The 21370-nt window shown below is 45.4% G+C and overlaps 1 protein-coding gene across 1 annotated transcript in view; it reads left to right on the plus strand.

The window, feature by feature from the left end:
* Positions 1 to 21370, plus strand: part of ABCA13 (ATP binding cassette subfamily A member 13) — a 407666-nt gene that overhangs the window by 187667 nt on the left and 198629 nt on the right. The window contains exons 38-41 of the mRNA XM_046670200.1: positions 1950 to 2168; positions 8496 to 8692; positions 12726 to 12883; positions 14210 to 14440. Of these exons, the coding sequence (XP_046526156.1) occupies positions 1950 to 2168; positions 8496 to 8692; positions 12726 to 12883; positions 14210 to 14440 (805 nt within the window). The remainder of the gene's footprint in view (positions 1 to 1949; positions 2169 to 8495; positions 8693 to 12725; positions 12884 to 14209; positions 14441 to 21370) is intronic.

The raw sequence follows: 21370 nt of genomic DNA on the forward strand, positions 1-21370 counted from the left end.
TCTATAGGAAGATGAAATTCAGAATGGTGTTTGCCAATTTTTTAAACACCTGAGTATTTTTTTAGTGTTCTGCTTTTGGTGTGGTTGTGTTTTTGTGAAGGCTTGATTTTTGGCTTGGGATCCAGTGGCTTCAGATTTAATTAAAGAATCAAATCCTGTGATCCTGGAGAAATAATGAACTCAAATGTTCATGGCCACAAAACAGCCCAGAGCTGGCTGTGGAAATGGGGCTTGTTTAAGGCTAAACCACCAAAATTATTGAATTTCTCTTTTGAATAAGCCACTTACTTCTTGTTTTTTTCAGTAGGACTAAAGCATGCTTAGTTAAGATAATGAAAAGGACTATTTGCCTCAAACTTATTAGCAAAGGTAGAAAAATAACGTACATAAAACTTCAAAGATCTCATACAGAAAGTAAATTGAAAGAAAAAAATGCAAAGTTTTCTCCTTTCCTTGGATGTTGAAATAGAGTGGAAGAGCCCGCTGAGTATTTTTCTAGTGTTTTCAGATTGGGAAAGTAAACATTGCACAAACAATGACCGGAAAGCAGCATTGCACGTCGTGCTTTTACTAATGCACATTTCTTACAAGGAAAACCTGGCGTTTGTGTTTAGCAGAACGATGAAAATTGAATTTGGAGTTTCTCAATGTTTCAGGGTTCGCTTACTGCATCGCCTTTGGTGTGTGTTTGAAGTACGTCAGGAGCCATCCTTGGGGCTGTGTCTTCCTGGCGGTTCTCAGATGACAGGCCAATTAATGAGCTGGTCATCACTATTTAAAACAAAAAGCTCTGAGACACATAAGGAATGTGTATCCACTATGCCATAGTATCCCCAAAAGAGGCTTGAAAATAAGCAAACAGTTGTTAATCACATTTATTGAGGTGTAATTTATTTACAAGAAACAATTTCTGTTTTAGTGTATAGTTTGATGAGCCTGGATACAGTTTTGGCTACAGTTGGAAAAAAGTGCCATGGTGGAGATGCAGAACATTTCCACCCTCTCCGAGGTTTCCTGTGCCCTCTTGACCCTGGCCCCCGTGACCCCAGATTTTCAATTTGTCACTATAAAGTAGTTTGCATTTTTTAGAACTTCATATAAACGGAATCGTGCATGGCTTCTTTCCCTCAGCACGATGCTCAGAGATTCACCCGTGCGGTGTCCTATCGGCTGTTTGCACTTAGCATTTCACTCTGTGCAGGCACCACAGAGTGCTGACCTCACTGCGCTGGCCATGGAGGCTGTTTTCAGTGTTTGTCAATTGCAAACAAAGCCACTATGAACATCTGTGTAGATCGCTTTGTGTGGACACACATTTTAATGTCTTCCCGTAAGTACTCAGGAGTGATTTTCTAGGTGCTGTGGTAGGAGACTGTCTAACTTCTTAGAAATGAGAAAACAGTCTCAAACGTAAATAATAAGCCTCCTGAACCATGGAGCCCAGCGGGGCAGTCCTCAGGCTTCCTTTGGTCGAGGCAGACAGGTGAGTTTCTGGAGATGCTCGAGTTGTGATGGTGTTGACACGGACAGATGGCGTGGGCGCGGCAGGAGGAAGACCTGGCCACAGTGTTGGGAGTCGAGGTGTGCGTTTCTCTTGACTTTTGCTTAATTAGAAGGACTTAGGTAAATATGCCATTTCTTCAGCCTGTTTCCTCATCTGTAAAAACAAAGTTGGATTTAAAATCTTAAACTCCCATGCGACTATAATGGTCTATAGTCACAGCATATCATAAGGGTGTAAAACATTATCCTAAGCCCACATTTCTAAGATTAAGCCACCCAACATCCCGCTCAACCACCTCCAACTTTTAACTGACTGTGTAGGAAGTAGGGCGGTGGAAGGTGTGCACTCTTTGCAGGGTGCGTGCATCGCGCAGAGCTCACGGGGTCACTGGTGTTCGGAGCAGCAGCAGCCTGTGCTCTCCCTGCTGACTTATTTTCTCTGGCAGATCCTTGTTGACGGGACTCTACCCTCCCACTTCGGGAACCATCATCGTCAACGGCAAGAACCTGCAGACAGACTTGTCTACGGTCAGAAAGGAGCTGGGGGTGTGTCCTCAGCAGGATGTCCTGTTTGACAATCTCACCGTCCTGGAACACCTGCTGCTCTTTGCATCCATAAAGGCGCCGCAGTGCACCCAGAAGGAGTTACGTCAGCAAGTCCATAAGTCAGTAACTGTCACCTATTTGCTCCTCCCACCCTCTGCCCTGTGTGAGTTAGTGAAGGGTATAGAAAGAGGTGCTTTACAAAAATCTCCAATGTCTATGTTTATGCGAAGAGAAAATTAGCAAATAGCTCTTAACCCTGGAACTATGACACAGCCAACAACACTGGGAATACCAGAGAAGCCCTCTCAAGGCAGACGGAATTGATTTGATTTGTCCTTGAAGTGGGGGTAGACAGGAGAGTGTGGCACAGGCCGTTGGTGGAAGTTTTGTGTCTGGAGCGTGGGTTCATGTGGGTGTCCTGAAATGAAAAGGAGGGAGAGGGAGACATGGGAACTGGTTGTAAAGAAAAGAATTAGTCATGCTGAGGAGTTCAAACTTTATCATGCAAGTAGGTGATCACGGGCAGGAGAGGCCGATCAGCCTGAGATCTGGGAGACTTATCTTGCGACACTGGAGCAGATAGTGTAGCCATGGGAGAGATGGGAGACCGAGGGGCCCCTGAGAGCAAGAGGTGATGAGAGCCTGGTTTACAGCCGAGCCAGTGGGGTTCAAAGGATGCCCAGAATTGAAGACCATTCAAAGTGAGAAGGAACAGTCCATGTTGACCAATTGGCTGTCCAAGGTAGTGAGAGGAGGAGTCCAGGAGGAGCACTGAAGGCATTTTAAAGTGGAATAGCATGAAGAAGACCAGAGTAGAGAACACATGTATGGGGAGAGGTGGAAGGGAGTGGGGTAGCCAGGATGGGCCAAAAAGGAAGATTCTGTCATCTCGCTGAGGACTGGTAGAAGCTTAGACCAGAGGGAGAAGGGAGAAACCAAGGTCCCTGGTCAGAAAACAAAGTGGCAGTTGAGGGAGATGAGCTTGGAAGGAAGGATTGGAGGGAGAAGGACAGTAGCCATTGTGGAATCCTTAATCCAGTGGCAGAGCCATCGATCCTGAAAATAATGGCAGTTGGCTGTGAAGGCTGTCTGCCTGTGCTGAGCTCTGCTCCCTCCAGAGGGTGTGTGGCTCTGGGCCTGCGAGGTCAGCATGGTATCCTTGGCATTCTCAATTTGACAAAGCAGAACATCAGCCAGGGCCTGACATGGAGGAGGAAGGAGCTCTCCCCAGGCCACTTCCTAAGCGTAAATGCTAATTAACTGCACATATCTCAGAAGAAAATGGGAATCTAATGAACTCTTACACTTTACTGCTTGTTACCATCTTAAAATATTTTTGCCACCCTTATTTTTTAATGTAAGGATTTCTGGTTTGCATGGAGTGACGGTGAAGACGTGCAGGGCTTGGGTGGTGTTGGTTCTGCATGACCCTGTTTCTTCCACGTGAAATATAAAAGTATGTGCTTCCACCTTGATGGAATTCGACCTTGATGCATCCAGCCCTATGACAATGAGCAGAAGAGGAATGAGTGTTAAAATTGTTACATATTTTCTGTACCTCAGTGATGTTATTGGAAACCAAGTGAAGCATTTGAAACGATGACCAGCCATGTAATCCTGCCTTTTGCGCTGCCTCTCTGTCCCCTTTGCTTTGTACTTCCGTGGCCACCAGCCAGGTCACACCTTCCCCACCTCCTTCTGCAGAGATGCCAGGGATCCAGCTGGCCCTTCTGCCCCATTCCTGCTCTGCAAAGCTGACGTTCGTACCCAGCCCACCGCCGGCTTTCCCCTGGATTGTTGCAGTAGCTGCTTTCAGCCTGTGCTCCTGTGGCTTTCCCAGGTACCCACCAGGCTAGTCTCCATGTGGTGACCAGGGCTTCTTTAGAAATGTATTCAGATCCTGTCACTTCTCTGCCAACCAGCCTTCACGGACGTCCCATCTCACTTAGAGGAAAACTCCAAGTCTTCAGCGGCCTATGAAAGCATAACTGATGGCCTTGTGTGCCCATGACTGTCCAGCTTTATGGCTGTTGTCCCAGATTATTAGTATCCACTTCCACCCAAGAATTCTCCTGCTTTGGATGATACATGATAAGACCTCTATGAGGCCTGCCATCCTCGCCTGCTTCACCCAACTTCTATTGTCCTTCATCTCACTGCCAGTCACATTGGCCTTGCTGCTGCTCCCCGAACACACAAAACGGTGTAGGTTGGCCTCAGGACTTTTGCTCTTGCCGCTCCCTCTGCCTGGATTGCTCTTGTGCATTCCCTGCTTGGTGCAGCTTGCCTCATGGCCCTCAGGTCTCTGCTCAGACAGTGTCTTATCAGAGAGGATTTCCTGGGACGAGACTTTGATGTGAGGTGCACTTGTGGCCTCCTCCTCGGGCTGGTTGCTGGGCTGCAGAATCTGGGGATGCAGGCCTCTAGGAAGGGGAGACTTGCTGGAAGGAGGACAGGGGTTCTCTGGCATGTTTCTAGTGTTGTTGCTCCAGCTACAGCTCAGATATTCATTAGGGGACTCCAAGGATCTGAAGAGAAATGAAGGCAGTGAATGCAGGTGACAGTGGCTTAAAAATACCCTCTCAGGGCCATGTCAGGCAGGAAGGCAGGCAGGCAGGGAGATGGGTGGGCAGGCTGGTGGGCAGGGAGCGTGTGGACTGAAGGAGCCCTGGCTCATTATGGAGCCGGGTCCGGAGCATCAGTCCCTGAAGGGATCTTGCCTGAATAAGTTCATCCTCAGACGAAGATGGGGAGAGTTGCACGCACCAGATCCTAGAGGGGCAAAGTTAGCCAGTATTGCAGAAGTTCTCTTGTTGGAGATAAAAACAAAACAAAACAAGAGCACAAACCCAGAATATGGTGAAGGCACACATTACTCAGGGGTCAGGATCTGAAAGCAGAACATAATGTAAAATCCCCATGGTGGGTTACCTTGGCAATCTCCTAGTGGAGAGCGGCAGTGGAAAATGATGTTCTGCTTCTCCAGGGTGAGCTGCTGCACTGTGGTTTTCTTCCCCCACCCCTGGGAAGGATAAGTATTTCTTTGGATGATCTCAACTTGATATAGGTGGCTGTGTTTAGGGGGACCAGATATATGACAAATGGGTAGGGTACAAATCAGATCTCTTGAGATAGATGCTCACAATTTGAGGGTCACATGCAGATTAAGCCTGAACTGATGAAACTAAGCCTCCAGGGACATAAGTTCATAAAATCAGGAATAGTGCCACACATTTTATTTTAATGATGATTTCTTCCTTTTTCCCCCTACTCTCAAAGTTCACGTTGTTGGCGGGTTAACTGGGCATCTGAGGGTATTCTTTACTGCAAGGGGGGCTGGCTCACATTTTCACCACACCTTCAGAAGTGGCTGGTAGTAATAATCATGCTATTGACTGTGGAGACAAATATTTAGGGAGAACATTTACTTTGTGCTATTTAAGTCTATCTTAAATTTGAGAGGATACTTAATGAGAAATGGCTGTGTGTTACTAAAGAGAAAATTGATTATGTACAACCTAGATTCTTTTTAAAAAGTCACAGGTTACCTATTTTAATTTAAAAAATGCATCTACTCTGGACCACAGCAAACCTGACTATGGTTGCAATTGGGCTTAAATCAAGTTCCTAACAACTCTGTATGGGCTTGATCTTCTTATCTGAGTGTAGGAAACCTTAATAGTTATCAGTTCGCTGCATGTTACCTAGCAACAAAGCCAATTTGCACAAAAGCAATTGGAATGAGAACATGTTTTAGGACAGATGTTCTTAATTAGAGGGAGCAAAAACTGAAAACATCTGATTTAGAGCCCACACGCTCCGTCTTAGGCTCCAGTAGCACTGCTTGGCTTCCTTCATGCGCAGCTTCATTAAAATGTGAGTTCAAGAGAGATAGGATCCTGGTAGAATCTTTATAGTGAACATTTGTTGAGTAAGGTCATTACTGTTTTGCCCTTAATTTGGCCTACAGAAGATAAGAGAAGTCAAGAGGGGAGCTTTATCAGGCCTTTAAGTCAATGAGATGTTGTTATGTAGTTAGCTTTAGCACTTAGAATTCTGGCATACTCCATGGGACTCAAGTTGGAGGCAGATTTGTATGATAGTGATGAGATCGTTGAGGGAGTGAGTGCAAGTAGACAAGAGGAGAAGACAAAGAATTGAGCAGTAGACATGGCAACATGAAGAAGATGGAGAGATGTGGAGGGACCAGCCAAAAGATGAGAAGGAGAGACAAGAGGGGAAGGAGGAAGACCAGTCCATTAAGGAGGAGAGAGTGGTCAAGTGCATCATATGCTGTTGAACATAAAGTAAGACGATGTCTGAGAAACGGTCTTTGGATTAGTATGTGGAGGTCATTGGTAACCTCGATAAGAGCAATTTTAATAGCATGATGGGGAGGAAGGTCTTATTGGAGTTAGTTAAAGAGATAAGGAAAGGAGAGGAATTGGAAAAAGCACTTCTTTCCAGGAATTTTGCTGCAAAAAGGAGCAAAAAGATGAGACTGTATCAAGATGGAAAAATAATGTCAAGGGAAGGGTGATTCAGATGGAGAACAAGCAATTGAGGCAAATAGAGAGAAGGGTGCCTTGCTGGACTGCTGTCTTGTGCTCAGCAGCGGGGAAGGATCTGTGGAGAGGGGAGGGACTGACTGTCCTTAGAGCACAGCCGGCTCATTTGAGACAGTAGGAGGCAGAGCAGAGCTATGGACTTTGCACTCAGAGGTCAAGGGAAGTAGGACCTCATGTGAGTGAGGGACAGTGGGAAATTGAGTTTGTGCGGTTGAGTGATTGCTGGAGGCAGGGATTCACCAGGAAAAAAGATGTGGTAGTCAGAAGAGGACACCTGGAACTGAGCCTCTGGAGGGGCTGTGGTAACTGGAAATAACAAGGCCCAGGGTGTAGCTTGGTCGTGAGTGGACCAGATTGGGTTGAGGTTAAGATAAACAGAGAATGGAGGTGTTTTTGGTTTAACATAAAAATGTTATTAGGATAGGCATGATTGAGAGCGTCTAATATCTTACAGATTTGACTTTCTGTTTGTTTTCTTAGCCAATTGATCTCTGGTTAATGTGACTAACTTGGGCTCCAGATTCACCTCCTCTGCTGTATCAGAATCACCTGGGTTGGGAGACATTGGTGGCCACGTCTAATTGGGAATGAAGGTCAACACAATTGCCTCCTGTAAATGAACCATTTGTCCTCTCCTCCCAACTGGGGTGTTGTCGACAAAGGGAACACCTGAGAAGCCAGAGTGTAAATTACTGCTATACATTTAAGTTGAGAAGTTTACCCAGCAGAAGTTGCACTGTAACACTTGGACTAAACATAAGGCGGATAGACTGAAAACTAGACACTGAGAAGCTAGTGTGAGCTTATTCTGGGTCAGGATGGGAAGTATATAAATAACGAAATACTTACTTAGTGATGAGGCAAGCAAATCCTTGGGATTTCACTCAAGTCTTTGCTTAGGATTCTGGAACATTCTAGGACCCAAAAGTTTTTGAAGCTCAGCTGTGTGGAGCTCTTATAATTCCTCTCTTCCTCTCTAGCCTCCTTCTCTCTGACTGCTTCTTGGCAATTAGGCAGTTATAGGCATGCCTGCAGCTCAGCAGGGAGGAAATCCACTTTGGTTTGAATGCTCAGGGAAAGGTTTCAGGAAGGTATTGCTTAAAGTGAGTCTTTAACCATGAGTAAGATTTAAGTAGGTGATGAGAGGGATAAGTATTTGTGCGGAGTTAATAGGGGCACCATGGCGGAGAGTGAAAAGGTGATTTGTGAAAAAAGAGCAGACCCACAGAAGGAGGTGAAGCTTCCCATAGGGAGGCTTTCTTTGTGCTGGGTGTCTGAAATCTGGAACTCTCGAGAGTCATTGATAGAGAAGAGGACAGCTTATTCTCACATTAATGACATCTGATAATTTATACTTTGCATGTGGTGTTTCATGGGACCTCCCAATTACTCAGCCAGGAAGGTGGGCTTATACAAACTTAGTGAATGTGGGCCAGAGTCAGAGGACTTCTCTGACTCACCCTTCTGGTGTGTGGGGGCTGGGCCTCTCCTTTCCTCCTTCTGACCACTCTAGCACATCAGCCATTCCACCGTCCTCCATAGTGTCTTGAGAGAATGTAGGTCCCTTGGAGGGAGGTATGAGTGATATGAAGAGAAATACTTCTCCAGGGTGGAGACAAGGATTTTCCAAAAACAATTCCTTCCAGATCCTGCTAACCAGGCCTCACACTTGGTCCTTTGGCATGATTCCATCTGAACCTCAAGAAGGTCAATGCAGCTGTGTCGGGACTCATGTGCACATGTGACATCTAGGCTACCTTGATGTACCCATGGATTATGAAGATCTTGGTCATTGCAAGACGTTATTTATGGAGTGAAAGCTGAAGCAAAGCTTTCAGGTGTTCAGGGGGAACAGTGAGGGCTTTGTTCTTATTTCAGAACTCTTCAGGATGTGGAGTTAACGCAGCATCAACACAAGCAAACCCGCGCCCTCTCTGGAGGCATGAAGAGAAAGCTCTCCATTGGCATGGCTTTCATTGGCAAGTCAAGGACCGTGGTTCTAGATGAGCCTACCAGTGGGGTGGACCCTTGCTCCCGTCGGAGCATCTGGGACATTCTTCTCAAGTACCGAGAAGGTAGGAACTGTACATCATTCTTCTTTGTCTTCCCACAATGTTGTGGTGCAGGAAAGGGATGCTGCCATACGTGGAGAACCAAATCATGTCCCCAGAAGGATCCATTATCCTTTTCAGAAAAAGAAATTTCACAAGATCTTATAGAGATATATCCACTATACAACATCTCTTTAGAGCTAAGAATTGCTTATTTTATGTTTGATCTCTTAAATTGATCTTAACGATAGTGTTATCAATGCATGTTATACATGATTTCAACTGAAATTATATTCATCCATATAGTATCCCATTCTGGAGTCATAGATTATTAGAAGAGATGTTTTAGTGATAATCTGGAACAAGCCCTCCTTTTCTTAGGTGAGGAAACCGAGAGAGATAGATGGGAGTGTGATTTGCTTATTGCCACAGGAAGTTCCCTGAGCCACGGGGACCTGGGGCTCTGGTTTAGAGGTTCTGTATTTCTCACTTGCATTGTTGTGTGTTTCCAACTGAAGGCCTTGGATGGGCAGTTATCAGTTTCCAACTTCTGATTCTTTCTGTGGTTCTGACAGCTAGGAAGCATTGCTATAGGCATTTCATATAGAAATGTCCTTATTTGGAAAGAAACATGCAGAATAGGGAAACATATCCTGGTACTGCTAAACAAGGGTAGAGCTTAAGTAGCAGAGTTAATACAGAAAATCTTGGAAAACATTGTTTTTCTTTTCTCTTTTGCCTTTTGAGTACAAGACCTCGTTCTGACTTGACTGACTTGACCCGAAGCCTGCACCTCCCTGGGAGAGATCAGATTTAGCTATCTAAGAAAGGCAGAGACAAAGAACCAGAAAGAAGCCCTCTCTTTCTTTAGCATTCAGAGGGCTATACCCAGAAGACTCAAGTCATCAAATTCCTGCCTTAGGGTAGAAAAGATGCCCCTGCCTGTCACTTAAATCTTAGTCATACAGCTGGGACCAGAGAGGAAAAGGATGGCACAAAGGAGACGTGAAAGGATGATCCTGTTCTTTTTGTCCTAGTAATTTAGGGGGATTGTGGAAGGAGAAGAACAGGGAGAGAAGCAGGAAAATGGAGTGAGTGGATATGGCTTTCTATTCCCTTCTGGGCATTGGCCTGGGGTGGGTGATTGCACAAGAAAAGGAAGGTCGAGTCAGTTGCGTGGGCTCCTCTGACCTGGTGTAGTCATATCAAAATTCATGAAGCCGAGCAGAGCGCTGGGGCCCAGGGAGGCACCCACAGCTGGCGTCTCACACTTTCCCGGATTCACGCGCTTCTCCACTGAGAGGGAGACAGGGCCTATTAGGGATGCTGCTTTCGAGGGACGAGGTGGCCCCTTGCAGCTGGCTGGGAGCCAGGGCAGAGACTCAGGGGCCGGTGGCCAGCTGGACTGAGGTGAGGCTGAGAGAGCAGGGAGTGCTCCGTGCTCTGACCTGACCCTTTCTGGGGCACGGCCCAAACCATAAAGTTTAGGGGGATAGCACTAGGTGGTCTCAGTCATCACCTAGAGACCACAGGACTCTGGCTGCACTATGCCTGAAGGTCCTAACCCTTGCCCATTGACGAGATCCCATAGCCCTCCTTTCTCTACTTACCTAAGTGCCCTTTGGGGATTTACGTAAGAAGGAGCAGAAATGAGAAACCATGAACCTTCTTTGCAAGAGACCCTGAACACCACTTAAAGGAACTGATGAAATTTGGGGATAAAACTAAGCTGGACTAAATAATTTCCCTGCCATCCTGAGTGCAGCCTGTGAAGAAGACAGGTGAGAGGCAGACAAATAAATAGATTCCATCGCCCCTGCACGTGTGAATTACAGCTTGATGTAAATCCCGCAAGGCTGCTTCTCTTGCTTATTTCAACAATCAAAGATGGAGTTTTCAAGGATTAGCTGACAGAACATTTGAGTCATGAGCATAATGATAACTTGAGAGAGAAAGCCAGATATATAGTGAAAGTCTCAGAAACAGCTTTCTTCAAATTCTGTTATTATAAATTAAATATTTTCTCGCCATCCGTGGTCTTTTAGCAGTGATTTTTGTCTTTGGAGGGCTCCATTGGAATAGTCCCTGCACTGATTGAAGTGCAAAGTCAACAGGATGGAAGCAGATTAGGTAGGCAGTACTAGAAGGAAAATATGTTTCAAGAATCAAAATGTAAACCGGTTTCTGGAAACAGCCACAAACCTCAAGGTACCTGCGCCATAGCTTTGTGAAACAGATCTAAGGATTGCACAAAACAAGTGTTCCCGCTGAGTAGAAAGGATTCCCCTGTCAGAGCACCAGTGCATTTGGGGCTCATCTATGTGGAATGTTAGCTGTTTCTTGCTTCGTGACATGCGGCGCTGAGCTCTTGATTGGCCCTGGTGCTGGTACTTTCGTGCCTCCCTTTGAAGGTTAATGAGGAAACAAAAGACACCAGAGCAAATTATTCCATAACAAATTCCTCCAGTATATCACACTCCTGCTCAATACTTCCTGTATTGACCCTGGAGAAATTACCGCATTCTTCTGGACTTCACTTTTCCCATTTGCAAATGGAGACGATCGCACCATCTCAGGATTTTTTGAGAAATAAATATACATATATTACAGTGCATGCTGAGTACCTGATAAGTGGGTGCTCAACCAATGACAGGTTATCATTGTTCTCATTAAAATAGACTAGAAAAGGTAAATGTGGGAAGTCCCACTTTGGAGGAGGGGGCTTAGAATGTGCCATCTGAATTGGGGGAGAAGCAGTAAGGCAGTGTCTTACACAGTGATACTTGTCCTTTGAGGTGTGGAATGTGTCTTGAGTTTCCTTAGCATCCACTGAGAAGCCATCATGGATCAAACATTGTGAACCTCATCCAAACTCTTTGGGAATTTAGATTCCAGTTGATTTTTATTTTTAGGCTACTTCATTGTCTGGGAACGTGTCATCTGAACTTCCAGGTAGCACTAATCAGTCTGTGCAAGCTGCTTTCTCTCTTTGAACACCTGAGATGAGAATCAATCAATGCGTTTATTTCTGTTCAATAAAATAGAATAGGTACAATCAAGCTTCATGTAGGCCAGTGGGGAGGATAGAAGCTGAACGTTGTAAGACCTTCCCTTTACATAAGTGAAGTAAACTTTACAAAAATATCTGCTAGAGTCTCTGACCTCTGCTGTCCTAAGGTAAATCTGAGGCTTTTTCTCTCTAAGTAAAGGTAACAAAACTTGACAAGATGGTAGAATTCATAGAGGACATATACGAGCTTACTGTTTGTTTCTGCAAAAAGTGGCTGTATCCACCGGGCTCAGTGATGGCTCTCTTCCTGGGAAGAACCCTGGCTCAAGCCCACCTCCCAGTGACTGCCCCCTGCCCAGCTCCCAGAACACATTCTCTGTGGTCCATGGCTGCTGTGAGCCTTTCCAGGGAAGTGGAGGTGCTCCGCTCCTGTTACCTGTGATGAGTACGTGCGGTTACATCATCCCTGATTCGAAAGGACATCAGCATGTACCACGGCCACTTCCTCTGCCTTAACACAGAGCTAGTTTGGCTTGCTTGCACAGTATCCACTTCCATGGAACATAGCCTTCTCTTCAAGTACACACGAGATAGTCTTCTGGAGAAGAATGAGGGGGAGTTGAGTACCAGGGGAGCGACAGAGACGCCCCACCCAGCTCTTTTTAAAACAAACTTTCTCCTCTATGTCTGTTCAGTGTTCTGCCTCTGGGTCTTACAGAACAAGGTGACTGGACTCAGGGACTTTGTGTTTTGTGCCTCAGTTTCACCTTTAGTGCACATCAGACCGCCCCCTTTGTTTCATGAGGGGATGGAGGATTTGTAGAAAGCGTCATAAACCTAAGAGGAAACCACAGAGGAAAGCGTTTCAGGGCCTCTAATTTGTGAAGTGGCCTTCGCTAGGTCACTTCTCCAGGCCTCGTTTCAATTTTTTCCAATTTAAAACCTGATGATAATCTTTAAACTGTCTCCCGGCTCTCCCATTGGAAGGACAGGATGGATGGTGTTCTTTGCCATGCCAGTTCTGATGCCCCCTTTCTTGGGACACAGGTCGGACAGTCATCTTCACAACCCACCACCTGGATGAGGCTGAAGCGCTCAGTGACCGCGTGGCCGTCCTGCAGCAGGGCCGGCTCCGGTGCTGTGGTCCTCCCTTCTGCCTGAAGGAGGCTTATGGCCAGGGGCTCTGCCTGACGCTCACAAAACAAGTAAGAAACACAATGATTTAAGTACGTTGGAGGAGTGCCTTTCCTATTTGGGACATGGGGAACAAATTGTGACTTATAAAATAACGACATTTTACGCATTGGCTTCAAATCTTAACAAATATTTACTGAATGTAGCATGGGCCTTACGCTGCTGTAGGTCTTAGGGGAAGTGATACAAAGGGGACACGTGACTTTTGCCCCAGGTCCTTAGGTCTCGGTGCACCTGGAGGAGAGGATGCACCTGAGAAAGAAAGGAACAGAATGTGGTAATGGTGGTGTATGTGGAGGCGGGATGGAGAGCTGACAAGGCAGGGGACTGACTGCAGGAGCTTCTGGTGGTCAGAGAAAGGGGGTGTGGAGATGGCAGGGAGTTTCGTGGCGAGCCCTGGACAAGGGCCTTCTGTGTTATGGGGGGACTGGAAAGGGAGTTGGTAATCTAAGTGGGGGCCTCTGTGCACAACGGCCCAGATGCCAAAATGCATCCCACATGGCTGAGTGGGGCACTTGGCCCCCATGAACCCGAGGTGCATTGTGACTGCCAGAAGGAATCAGAGGAGGGGGGTGACGGGGTCTGCCCTGAGCATCTGGCCAGGCCGTATCATAATCCAGATGTTCTAGAAGTATTTTTCTGATGGTGACACTCCATTTAGGAGGCCAAAACTTTTCCATAGTGCAGAAGCAGAGTAGCGAGGGACCTGAGAGCTCCCTTCAGAGGTCCCATCTAGGTTACATTGGTAGCTATGATTGCCCTGTGTCACCCAGGAGTGGGCAGCGGTGGCTCTGGGGTTGGGATTAAGGAGTGTGGGCTCTAAGTCACCTCTCCACTCTTGATGGCTCTGTCTGACCCTTGGTGGCCCCGGAGTCAAGGTTTCCACTTACTTCCTCTCTAATTCAGGGTGAATATCTTGCCATTCTGAGGTGGCTCCTTTCCTCCATGGGTGGGAATCCTTGTCTCCCTTTAAACAGACTCAACCCTGTATCCTATAGACCAGTTTCTGGGCCAGAGCCGCCTTCGTGATTCTCCCAGGGCACAGAGGGCCCCTTGTGAGTGTAGGCCTCCTGGAGGTGGGCCTAACGTGCCTAGTAACCCAGATGGGGTTGCAGGTCTCTCCTCACCAGGTTTATCACCATAAGTTTATATGTAAAAAGGAAAAAGTACAATGTATCCTTGAAATGCCTGGTGCTTAAATGATATTTCTTGGTTTTGCTGCTTTGAATTGTAATTTCACAATAACTTGCTCACAGAGGTATGTGAAATCAGTTGATGTAAATTTTGTATGTTTGGACTTACAAAACTTACTCTTTCCTCACTTTTTTTTTGGATAGCCTTCTGTTCTGGAGGTCGATGACCCGAAGGACATAGCTCGTGCCACGTCTCTAATACAGACCTACATCCCACAAGCATTTCTCAAAGACAGCAGTGCCCGCGAGCTGAGCTACGCCCTCCCCAAGGATGCAGACAGAGCCTGCTTTAAAGGGCTCTTCCAGGCCCTGGATCAGAACCTTCCTAACCTGCACCTGACAGGCTACGGGATTTCAGACACCACATTAGAAGAGGTACCAAGAGATGCTCAAACATGCTTTTATTATCTATGCTTTGCCGCTCGACATTCAGCGATGTGATGTGGGTGCGGCAGCAGGGGAGGGGGTGACGGCAAACACTGTGCATTTTTATTTATTTTCAAGTTCTGACTGGTGTCAGGCGCAATGTAAACCAGCACAAAATTTAATACACTGACAGGTGACTATTAAGAAAAATAAGTGTTTTTATATTTGAGAACTTTGGTGTTTTTAATCCAGAATCATTAGACGTCTAAACAATTTTCAATAGTAGATGTTTGGCTGGCTGTATTTTCTCACATGGAGGTGCCCTCATCTTTTCACTGTGGACCTTCTGCTCAGGAGCCCCTGGCCCCAGGCTGGGCAAAGGAGATGTGCAGAAGGTCAAGGGAAGCCTGCTGATTCCTGGCCAGCCTCCCAACCCCCTCATTCTGCTTTGCTCTCGCTTGGGACTGAGCTGGATGACATCAACAACTCAGCGTGGTTTCTTCCTGGCATATGGCCAATAGGATCAGCACTGGACATTTCATCCAGGAGGAAGTCGCGGTGTTGTGTAAACAAACCAAAGTCAAGTCCCGTTCAGGACCCTTGAGGTTGGCTGTGTGTGTGAGCCAGTGTTGAGTTTTCTTTCAACGTTGTTATTATCTATAGAAAGTGCTGCAGATTGAAAATAAAAATCAAATGCTGCAAATTAAAATGAAAAGATCTGGAAGAATCTTGGAACACTTTCTCTAACTTACCCAGAAATAGTAATAGTGCCTGAGCGGCTTTGTAATTGGTAGTTGGCACTTAGAGTCTAAACAATATTAGAAACTTTAAATAACCACGAGAATTAGAATACCACAGCTTTTAGAATGTCAAAGCCTGAACTTTCGGGTGTGTTCCAGAATGGATTTGAAGGCACACCGCTGGGTTGGTGATGCAAGAGGAGAAGCAACTGCTTGTGTGTAACTCAGTGTGGTCCCAACCAGACCATGGCCATTACAACTTTCATCTAGAATGAATGGTCATAAAAGATTGTAAAACAGAGAAAGTTTACAATATTACAAACTGCTTTTATGTGTAGAATGTATTTGGTTCCCCCTAAACTCTGTAACATTATTATTCCTGTATTAAGGTTGAGGCTCAGATAGGCTAATTTATTTACCCCAAATCACACAGCTCGTAAATGATAGCACAGCCCTTGGATCTAGGTTTTCTGATAGCGAGTCAAGTTCTCGCAATGTGCCCATGCCTTTGTGGGTGATGCTCTGCATTCCGTGACCCGTCAGCTTTGAGCACTGCAAGCTGGGGTACACAGAAAAACAAGGAGCAACCTAATGTGACCCATGATGGATATGAGCTGCTTTCTAAAGCCAAAGAATTCAGAGTCACCGAGGCTGCTGTGTTATGGCTGGCTATCTCCTGCTGCCATTCTTCAAATCTCGACATGAGTGCCATCTCCACAGAAAGGCAGAGCCACATCCTCTGTATCAGTTCAGTTCTGCCCCTTTTCTCCCACTGCACTCTGTAGTCCACTTCATGACCCCTCTCCCCACTTGTCTTGCGTGTGTGTCGTCTCACTCCCCCGATGGTGAGACCTGTGCGCTAGTGTGTCTTCTTTGCTCACCTCTGCATCAGCAGCACCCAGCACAGTGCTCGGCGCTAGTGGTTGCTTAAAAAAATATTTTCTGGATGAACAATGTGCAGGATGTTTCCAAAGATACATCTAGCTTCTGGGAGCAGCATGTTATAGCGGACAGGGCATGAGCTTTGCCCCAGCCAGTTCTAAATCTGAATCCCAACATCTAGGCCCTTGGATAAATCACTCCACTCTTGCAAGCCTCAGTCTTTTTTTACCTTAAAGTGAACTAATTAGAATGGTTTACACAGTTATTCCAGGAATTAACAATAACAGTTAGATGTCTGGAACGAACTGGTCAAAAATGGTAAAGCTTCTTCTTGCCTATGGTGACATAGTATGTGAAATTGCTATGCCTTTGGAGGGACATGGAATTAAATGGCATCTGCGCTCCAGGAAAAGGCACCTCTTCTCCAGGGGTTTTGGCAAACCACAGCCCAGGGAGTTCCCCAAGCCCCCTCCCCTGAGGATGTGAGTCAGGGCGGGCTTGGAGTTCTCTGTGGAGGTACGGATACAGCGCCTACAGCTAATTGAGGGGCCGGGTTCAAATGTGGCTAGACTCACAACAGTTGCCACTGTCTTCTGAAGTCTGGATAATAAGACCAAATGTTATGCCAGAAAGCTAGTGATTTGGATGGTTGGGAAGCTTGGGCTGGCACGCATCACAGTCCCCTGCAGACACAAGGAGGTGGCATCTTTAAGAGTTATTTTGCCAGCCTGGGTCACTTGGCAAGGAAAAAGAAAATAATTTCTCTTGGATTGTAAGGAGAGGTATTGCCAATCAAGCCTAGACTGGTTGTGTCTGTCTCTATAATCATTCATGTTCATCAGCTCGTTTACTAGCTGCACTGTGTCCTGTGTAGATGGGCTGAACACGTCACGCGCTCACTTCCTTCTCAGGGCAGAGCTGCAGGGCCTGAGGGCTACAGGGCCACCTTTGGGACCAAACACCCTTATCAGTAAAATATGAGTATTCACCCTCAGTATTTGTGTGTTTAGTTATTTACAATTAAACATAGGTGGCAGGAAGAACAGGTGTTCCCATAGGCATTTTATCCCTTGCTAATAAAGTCAGAACCCTCAGGAATCCTTCTGATATTTATCATGAAGTAGAGAAAAATTTGGTGGGGTGCTGGGCTTGACTGTTTCTTGGATTAAACATCACAGGAAAAAAATGGTGAGGAGGATCTTAATGTTCTGGGTGGATGCTCAGCATTTAAACGCTTTGTTCATTATTATGCTTTATATAACCATGCAGTGATGTCTCAAGGCAAACGTACATTTAGGAAGAGGTTTATTAATAACTGTGGTGTATGATTAAGATACTTCAATATTCTTCTTAGTGATTCCCTTCCTCTCTTTCTCCTTCTTTCCTTCCTTCCTTCCTTGCTTCCTTCCTTCCTCCTTCTCCTCTTCCTCTCTCTCCCTTCCTTTCTGCTCTTCTTTCTTTAAAATGATCAGGTCGATTGAATTTTTAGCCACACCCGAGATTAAAACAAACAGCCTTCAGAGCAGGAAGGGTGTCACCCACTGTTTATTTATGTTTGTGTCCCTTGTGTTATCTACCAGAATCTTTTATAGCTACTTGTCTCCTTTATGAGAGTTATTTTAGCAAAAGCTAGACAATTCAATGGAAAATCCACTTAAAGTTAGCACAGAAAGCTGCAACCTGCTGAGCCTGGAGGCACAGCAAAGTGGCCTGTGTCACCCTTGACTGTGGTCACACTGGCTGACTGAGGGTGGCAATGGCATCTTAAATGCTAGGAATTCTTAACTTCTGACAGGTTTCACCTAGAAGTGGAAATTGAGATTTTCCTTCTTTTCCTCAAACATCCTGGGGATGATGATGACCCTCCTCCGAGAATGCTGACCCGGAAGGCTCCTGAAGGATGGCCCTCCAACACTCTCTGAGCTGAAGATTTTGACTGAATTAAGGGAGGTCTCAGCATGTGCTCTGGACACAGACCCTAGGTTGGAATCCTGACTCCAGACCATTGGCTGTGTGTGTCCCCCACCATCAGGCCCTCCATTGAAAACTGGGAATCATGAAGAGCCGCAAGATAGAATTGGTGGAAGAGACTCTGAGCACAGTGCTGGAGGCTCTTCACTTTGACAGGGATCCCCATGAAATGTCCCTGGGGGAGTGGCTGGGCTAGGAGAGCCCCCAAGGGCTGGGCAATGCTGGGTGGTCCCTGACTGTGCACTGGGGCTCCTGTCCCCTTCCTTTTGGATGGGGGACTCCCCTGGGGGCCTTCACACCAGTGGACAGCTCAGGAGCTGGGAGCTGGCTTTGTGTGGGGCTGTTCCTTCTTCCTGCCCTTGGCCCAGTGACTCAGCCCATCTTGGCCCCTCTGGGTTTCTGCTGGGCTTCCTCACCTGCCAGCCTGATCACCCCTGGGATCTCACCTCCTCTGGCTTCTCTCTAACTTCTGTCCCCCTCCTCGATCTCATCCCTGGAGAGTTGGGGCCTGTTAGGAACTTGCTGGACTGTCATACCTAGAATTTTTAATCAGATTTGAAATCTCATTGCATATACCATTTTTAAACAGGATTTGCCCAATTAACAATATTTATCTTACACAGTATCCATCTTTCCCAAAACCATTTTTATGGCTACATAATTTTTGTCGTAGAAAGGTTCCATCATACAGGTTCTACCATACATTCCTCCCTTCCCCCTTGTAGGACACTCAAGCTGTTTCCAGTGTTTCAACATTATCAATAAGATGATACACACATCTGTGAACAGGGGGTCCTGGCTTCATCTCCTTAGACTCAGAAGTGCAATTTCTGGGTCTCCGATATGAACCTTAAGACCTACAACATTGTCAACTAACTGCTTCCCAAAATGATTGTACACATTTGTGACCCCATACACTTTTTACATAGGCCTCATAATCTCCTCATCATTCTGAAATAACCCAATGTCTTCTGTAATTTGATATTTATCATGAAGCAGGGAAAAATTTGGTGGGGTTATTTAAAATTTAAAATTTTTAAATTTCCTAACTGATTCACTACTTAATCTCTTCTTCAGTCTCTAACCGCCATGGGAGGGAGCGTGGAAATCAGGATGAGAAAACTGATGTTTGGGTCGTAGTTTCCTGCTTAGTGTCAGGGTGGAGCTGGAGGAATCATTTGGGCTGGAACTTCTTTTTTCTCATTGCTAAAATAGAAACATTTTCCCTAACTTTCACACACAGTCTTTGTTTGGATCAAATAATATGATAACACTGAGAACAGATTACAAATAGCCAGAAACCACACAAAGGTGAGGTCTTATCAATATTGCTTTTACTACTATTTACATCCAAAATACGTGTGTAGTGGTATATTCTGAAATTAAGCATTTCTGTATTTTAGTCCCTCTATATTTTTAATGTTATGGTAGATGTTCCATCATAGAATTTCTAAAAATTCTTTTTATGCTATGTTCCTTAAATTTCTATTTAGTATTCATGTTTCTTCTCCAAAATATTTTTATTTATACTTTACACATTCATGTTTCTTTTGGAAATTTCTTAATCTTCCTCCTCTGTGCCCTCTGTTTCTTTTTGAATTTATTAAATTGCATCCAGTAAAATTTACTCTTCTAAATTTTGGCAAATGCGTAGGGTCATGGAACCACCATCACAATAACGATAGATGGGTCCATCCTCACTGCCTTCTTAGAAGAATAATTCATCCATGCAACTTGACTCTCTGCTAATTGCTTTTTTTCCCCAAGATTCTCCTATCTCATGTCCTTGCTATTAATCACCTCCAAACAAGCCCAATGAGAAGCAACCAAACCAGCTGCTTGATTACTTTGCAGATTTCACATGTGCTTCTCCAATTCCTTGCAGTAATTCCACCTGCTACATTTAGTACCTGCTTTGCACATCATAAGTGTTAAATGAGATGTTGATTGATTGGTTCTCATATTTTTCTCTCTCTCTCACACACAGATGCTAAAAAAGAAGTTATCTGTGGTAAGGACAACCATAAGAAAGGATCTGAAATACATAAAATATATTTAACATTTACAGATTTAACAAAATATAATATATTTGGGTCTGTTTAAGAAAGGTATCTTCAATTGGAAAAAGATTAAGCACTGTAAAAATCTTTCTTTTGTTTGATGTAGTCTATAAAATGTCTATCTCAACCAATTTTGTCTCTTTACGCTTGGCAAGTATTGACTGCCCTGTCTTCTGTCTGTTAGCGATCTGCGGTGGGCTTGGCTGTCATTCAGCCACACGTGTTTCTTTCTCTATTTGTCGAGTTTACTCGACGATTTTACAGTGGGTTTAATGGGGCTGCCAATTAACACTCCTCACTCTGTAGCTAGACGGCAGATTTCATTTTGAACTGCAATAAACGTCTTGTAAATCATGGTCCCTAAATAGACCCCAAGCCAGAGAGGTTGAGATGTAAAATTCAATTGTGGTAGTCACAGGATTGGTGCTGTGTTTCATTGCTTCCGCCTGAGGCATGAGGCCGATCCAGCCCATTGCCTGTGGCCAGATCTTTGATCATCCAGGTCAAGCCATGTTTGCCAGGTGTTTCCACCCTAAAGTTAATTTTCCTTTCTTCTTCATTATCAATTATTTTTAGAGGACATGCTTTGAGACTTTAAATTCCCATTCCTCATCCCACTTTCCCCTGGTAGTTTCAGCACCCTCTCATGTTCTTTGCTTTAATTAATTATGAGTATGAAATTTGCCAAGTGGTGATTTTTCTAAGTCCATCGTTCATTCCGTTCTTGAGTTCGCATTAAATAGAAAGGCAGCACAATTCACTGTGATCATTATTTACTTCGATATTCTAATTATACCATGTTTAGCCAGTGGAGCCCCTTCAAGCTGGCTGCTCTATCTTCTAACGCATCCTCATTATCTTTGAGTATTTTCTTGCTTCCTGATATTACAAGGTTCTTCTTGTGTGTTCCCAGCCCTGCCCCGGAATCAGCCATTTCTCCAAGGAACCCTGGATGCTAGATGCGCTTGTGGTCAGGGAGGTGCTGATGCTCTCCATCCTTTTGTGGGTAGAGCTAGAGAGTCTGTATTTGCTGCTTCTCTCTGTCTATTGAAAACCAGGAGTTCACCTCCACATGGAACCTGCAAAGCCAATCCAACCACACCAGGTTCATCTGGCTTCCTCTCTTTGCTTGTTTGTCTCTCCCTTCTCTAGCAGTGAGAAACAGCTTCCATATCTTCAGCATAGGTTTGCTCAGTTCTTCTGTACGCAGTTAATCTCCCGAGGCCTCCAGAGGCCCACTCTGCTCAGATGCCCCCTTGTCAGAACCTGGCCCACTCCAGGCTCCA

Source organism: Equus quagga, chromosome 8 (genome assembly GCF_021613505.1).
Source record: "Equus quagga isolate Etosha38 chromosome 8, UCLA_HA_Equagga_1.0, whole genome shotgun sequence".
NCBI classification, from domain to species: Eukaryota; Metazoa; Chordata; class Mammalia; order Perissodactyla; family Equidae; genus Equus; species Equus quagga.